At 32.6% G+C, this 5,000-nt stretch overlaps 1 protein-coding gene across 4 annotated transcripts in view; it reads left to right on the top strand.

Annotated features, from left to right (window-relative positions):
- Positions 1 to 5,000, top strand: part of LOC113808041 (ketosamine-3-kinase) — a gene marked incomplete at its 3' end in the record, with an annotated part of 11,162 nt that extends 6,162 nt beyond the window's left edge. For 3 of the 4 annotated variants that reach the window (XM_070138439.1, XM_070138438.1, XM_070138440.1), the window contains 7 exon segments: positions 1,798 to 1,952; positions 2,152 to 2,336; positions 2,865 to 3,018; positions 3,189 to 3,239; positions 3,362 to 3,503; positions 3,734 to 3,908; positions 4,012 to 5,000. In XM_070138439.1, coding sequence (XP_069994540.1) covers positions 1,812 to 1,952; positions 2,152 to 2,336; positions 2,865 to 3,018; positions 3,189 to 3,239; positions 3,362 to 3,503; positions 3,734 to 3,908; positions 4,012 to 4,072 — 909 coding nt within the window. In that variant the 5' untranslated portion in view covers positions 1,798 to 1,811. 4 annotated transcript variants of the gene reach the window in all.

Genomic DNA, 5,000 nt, shown 5'->3' with positions numbered 1-5,000 from the left:
TAATGCCACAGATAAAGAAACCAGATCACATAAGCACTGCTCACAGCCTGACTCCTCTTGGTGCTCCCGAGTTTGTCTTGCATACCAAGGTGGAGGCAATTTTTCCCAAGGGGTTTTGGGGGCAGAACCCTCAATCAACCCATCTCTCGGGTAGTGCATGAAGGACATGCTCATTCATGGCAATTTAGATTGTTTAAGTAATTTTGTGAAGTGGAGTTGGGTGCATTTGTACTGCAAAGAATTACTAATGATTATAATTCAGAACACTTAACCATTTGCTGCTGGGAATTGCATGTGTGTACATGCATGCCCACTGTGTGTTTGATTTAGTAATTGTTTCTCATATAGATGGCTCCACAAATGCTAAGTCACCAATGAGCCAATTACTTAAACTACCTATCTCACTTTTTTACCCTTTTCCTTGATTTTTATTAATATTTTTAAGTATTTGATACTGGTGTTAGTAATGTCAATAACAATATAGTTATCATAATGTTTATAACAAAAATAACAGTGTCAATATTGATAGCATTAGTAAAGAATGGGTTTACCCGGTATTTTAAAGGAAAGGTGAGGTCACAAGATCTACAAATTGACTCCTTTTTGGATAAGCATTGGCAACCATCTATGTACAGAAACATTTAACAAAACAATACTAAAGTGAATGCAACTTTCTATATTTTCCCAGTATTTCAAACTAAAAAAGCAGTAATCTCCAAAGCATGAAGAATAATTTGCAAAATATTATGCAGTACACTAGGAAAATTTTGAGTTCATGTTGACAGTATGGTAATCCACAGTTAATACATTTATTCATGAAATAGCTGTTGTTTCTATAGAGTTCATTTGGCGTTTGCTACCCCTCCCCCTGTTTCATCAGCTGAGGTGGCCAGGTCATATGTATATATGTATATATATATATATATATATATATGTGTGCCTAGCTAAACAAAGCTTTGCCAAGTATTTTCTGCTAACATAGAGATTTATAGACCTTTACCAAATAAAGGCAAAGTGACACAAGATTGTCATCATTGACAAATCTCTATTAACATATGTATAATTCTAAAATGCAAACATTTTGTCATAGATTTTTGTCTACAGGGTTGTTATGACTATTGAGTATGTATGTTGTAGTTGTGATCTTACCAGTTTTTATATTTTCAGATAACTGACTCAGCATTTATTCATTTGCCCCTCCTTATATGTACCATTTTTAGATATACAGACTTTATGCAAACAAAATTTTTATAAAGAAGAAAGATAGTTGATGTAGATGATGAATATGGTGTAGTTTTGAGAAAAATTACATGAATTCACTACAGTTGCAAAGTATGAACGAGTCTCTTATATCTGGGTACACATTGCTCAGATGGTGTTATATTTGCAAACACTAACAGTAAAACATTGTCTACTAGGCCATCTCTCAATGAATTTTAAATGAACTCTAGGCTGTATGTTGCAGTTTACTATTGTAATACAATACTCTTCAATTAAATGATGTTGCTCAAGTAAGATATGTAAACAAATTTCCAAAGAGTCATATAAACAAACATGAAGAGATGAATGGTGGTTGTTTCAAATCATATTATAAAAATTATATACATTGATGTATATGTCTTATAAGCCTTTCTTTAGATACTGTTTGCATGTATGATATTTATATTTATTTGTTTTTATTTTATTCATTTATGTTTTGTTAGGAGTAACTTGTGGCAGCATGGTGGATTTTAGTTATTTTCATTTTGATATTCATATTATATGTTTCACTCTCATTTTATCTCCCAATCCTGACAGATATTTGTAGCAAGATGTTTGCTGCAATCAAGGAAGCCCTCGGCACAGAACGGTTGGAGAGTACTGGGCGTGGAGGTGGAGGATGCATCAATGAAGGAGAAGTATTCAAGACAGACAAGGGACAGATCTTCTTGAAGAGGAACTCAAAATCTAAGGTTAATAATGTTGTATATTTAGTTAACTTTTGTTTTATATTTTACAACTAGTTATATGAGACTGACATGATATGCAAAACCATTTTAGATATTGTTTATTTTGTAGATTTCAGTGTCAAAGGTATGACAGTTGTTTCCCTTTTAATGATGTTGTTTTTTCCTTGAAATCCTTTGTCTTCATTATGCTTTTTCATTTCAGGCTCGTGAGATGTTTGACGGGGAATTTGAGAGCCTGAAAGCCATTGTCGCCACAGGAACAGTCAAAGCTCCAACTCCCCACTTGGTCGTTGATAATCCAGCTGGAGGGGCAGTCCTTGTCATGGAATACTTGGATATGCATGGCCTGAATAGACAGTCTGGAGCACTCGGTGAACAGTTAGCCAGGTATATATTGGAGTTTTGGACGTTGATTTAGATTGCAACTTACAATTGATATTTTTCTCTCTCTCTCTCTCTTTTTTTTTTTTTTTTTTTTTTTTTTCCTTTTTCTTTTTTCTTTCTTTTTCCTGTAGATTAGATGGCAACACTAGTTTTATATATATATATATATATATATATATATATATATATATATATATATATATACATATATATATATATATATATATATATATATATATATATATACATATATATATATATATATATATATATATATATATATATATATATATATATATATATATATATATATATATATACACACACACACATATATATATATTTTTTTATTGTTATTATTTGTGTGTGTGTGTGTGTGTGTGTGTGTGTGTGTGTGTGTGTGTGTGTGTGTGTGTGTGTGTGTGTGTGTGTGTGTGTGTGTGTGTGTGTGTATTTGAAGAACTATACATCCCGTATACACCAAAAAATCGGAACCCACTTTTTTTTTTATTTGATGATTTATCTCCATAGAATGCACCTCCACAATATAAAGAAACTGGAAAAGTTTGACGAGAGCCATGTAGGTGGTGGTGAGGAATCAAAGCCTGTGACCCAGTTTGGGTTCTCTGTTCCAACCTGTTGCGGCTATTTACCCCAGGATAATACGTGGAATGATGACTGGGTTGTAAGTTTGTTCACACTGTTATTGCTGTGTTATTATTAGTGTTGATGATAACTCAAGGTGAAATGTTAGCAAAAATTTAGCAAGCAGTAAAGTAGGTGTTAAAGAAACATTGAATTTATTATAGACCCAGTCACAACCAAGATGTAGATTGATGTAAATATTTTTTACAGGTTTTTTATACAAGAAAATTACAGGAGCAGCTTACAATGATTGAAAAAGATGTAAGTGCAGTAAGAATTTTCATTGATATTAAATTGGTTTGATACTGTTACTCTTTTATCACTGTAATCAATATTAATGAGATTTTAAGTATACCTTTATTTTGTATTTTTGGAACTTCTAGTATAGTGACCGTGAGGCAAGAGAATTATGGTCAAAGTTGCAGCGGAAAATACCAGAATACTTTAAAGACCTCGAAGTGAAGCCATCGCTTGTTCATGGAGATCTATGGAGTGGCAATGCAGCAGAGACAGCTGATGGTCCAGGTGAGACACTGCTCTTCCCTATCTCAGTCTGTTGATAATTTGGAGTAAAAAGTTATTGGAAACATTCTGACATATTGCTCATGAATAATATTTAATTTGTAATATTTCCATTTTGTAATTTGTCTCCTATCTCCTGGTCTTCCCCCATTTTTCTTTCAAGTATTTCTTCCTCTGCTTTTACCTTCTTTATCTCCTTGTTACTTCCTGTCTAACATGACCTCTTTTTTTAGTTATATTTGACCCAGCGTCTTTCTACGGCCACCATGAATATGATTTGGGAATCGCAGGAATGTTTGGAGGTTTTAGTCGGAAATTCTGGGATGGATATCACAGTGTTATTCCAAAAGCACCAGGTTTTAGCAACAGACACAAGCTCTATCAGCTGTTCCATAATCTGAACCACTGGTAGGGTGCATATAAGTATGTTTTGAATTTTTGTAAAACGTTTGAGAGTGTTAAAGTGACTTGAGGTATCATTTACATATGTTTATATATTTTCTACTTTCAGGAATCATTTTGGCAGTGGATATCGAAGTGGAAGTCTGCATTTGATGAGGACCTTATGCTAAAAATGCATCGTCATGTTAATAATGTTGTTACATTCATAAGACTACACATACATATGAAAAGTTACCTATTCTACACTGTAAATATCTTCTGATGTCCTGTTTTGTTTATCAATGTACTGATGTCATTAATATTCCCATATATATGGTAATATATTATTTTATCAGTTTTGCAATACTGCTAGATGAAAATATGTTCAGCTTGTGTATACAATAGAAAACTGTAAATGCTTATCCATTCCAGTGTTTGTCACTGACACTCAAAATACATTCCCTTTCACCATAAAAAGAAAAGAAATATCGCTCCTGTAGTATTACATCCAGTGCTTTCTTTTCTTGTAATGTGTCAAGCAGTATCTTTTCCAGAAAAAAACAATAAGTTAGAGATGAGGCGATCATTTGACATCCAGTCATGAATATTTTCAAGTAGACTCATATAGGAATCAGAGGTGTAAAATGACAGATCTGTTTTGCATGGATGTTGCACCATATCTGTAAAGTGTAGTACAAGAAACACTTTCAGATTTTGATATAAGATATAATAACTTAGAAAATAAAGTGCTAGGTTCATTGAATTATGGCATAATCATAGGCCCATGTTATAGTAAATATTTTTAGATACTGGATATTTAGTGTTTTTTTTTTTCTTTCATTTTTGTAATGTATACTATATAGACAACACCATAAGCAGATGAAAAGTGTACCCATGCTTGTACCAGAAAAAGTGCTCTGTGTTGCACTATGACACTAAATGCAGATCAATATCTTTGTGGATGCCGACCTCAGTAACTAGAAATTTTATCTGTATTCAGAGATTATGTAATGTTCACATGATTTAGTAATAGTGTAAATATAATACCCATATTATGGTTACCTTTCTACCAAAAAATAATTTAGTTTCATTATATGGTGTAATGGCATAACTATTTAC

The sequence above is a fragment of the Penaeus vannamei genome, chromosome 24 (assembly GCF_042767895.1).
Source record: "Penaeus vannamei isolate JL-2024 chromosome 24, ASM4276789v1, whole genome shotgun sequence".
NCBI classification, from domain to species: Eukaryota; Metazoa; Arthropoda; class Malacostraca; order Decapoda; family Penaeidae; genus Penaeus; species Penaeus vannamei.
Note: the sequence above shows the minus strand (reverse complement) of the source record. Positions and strands in the feature narration are given on the sequence as shown.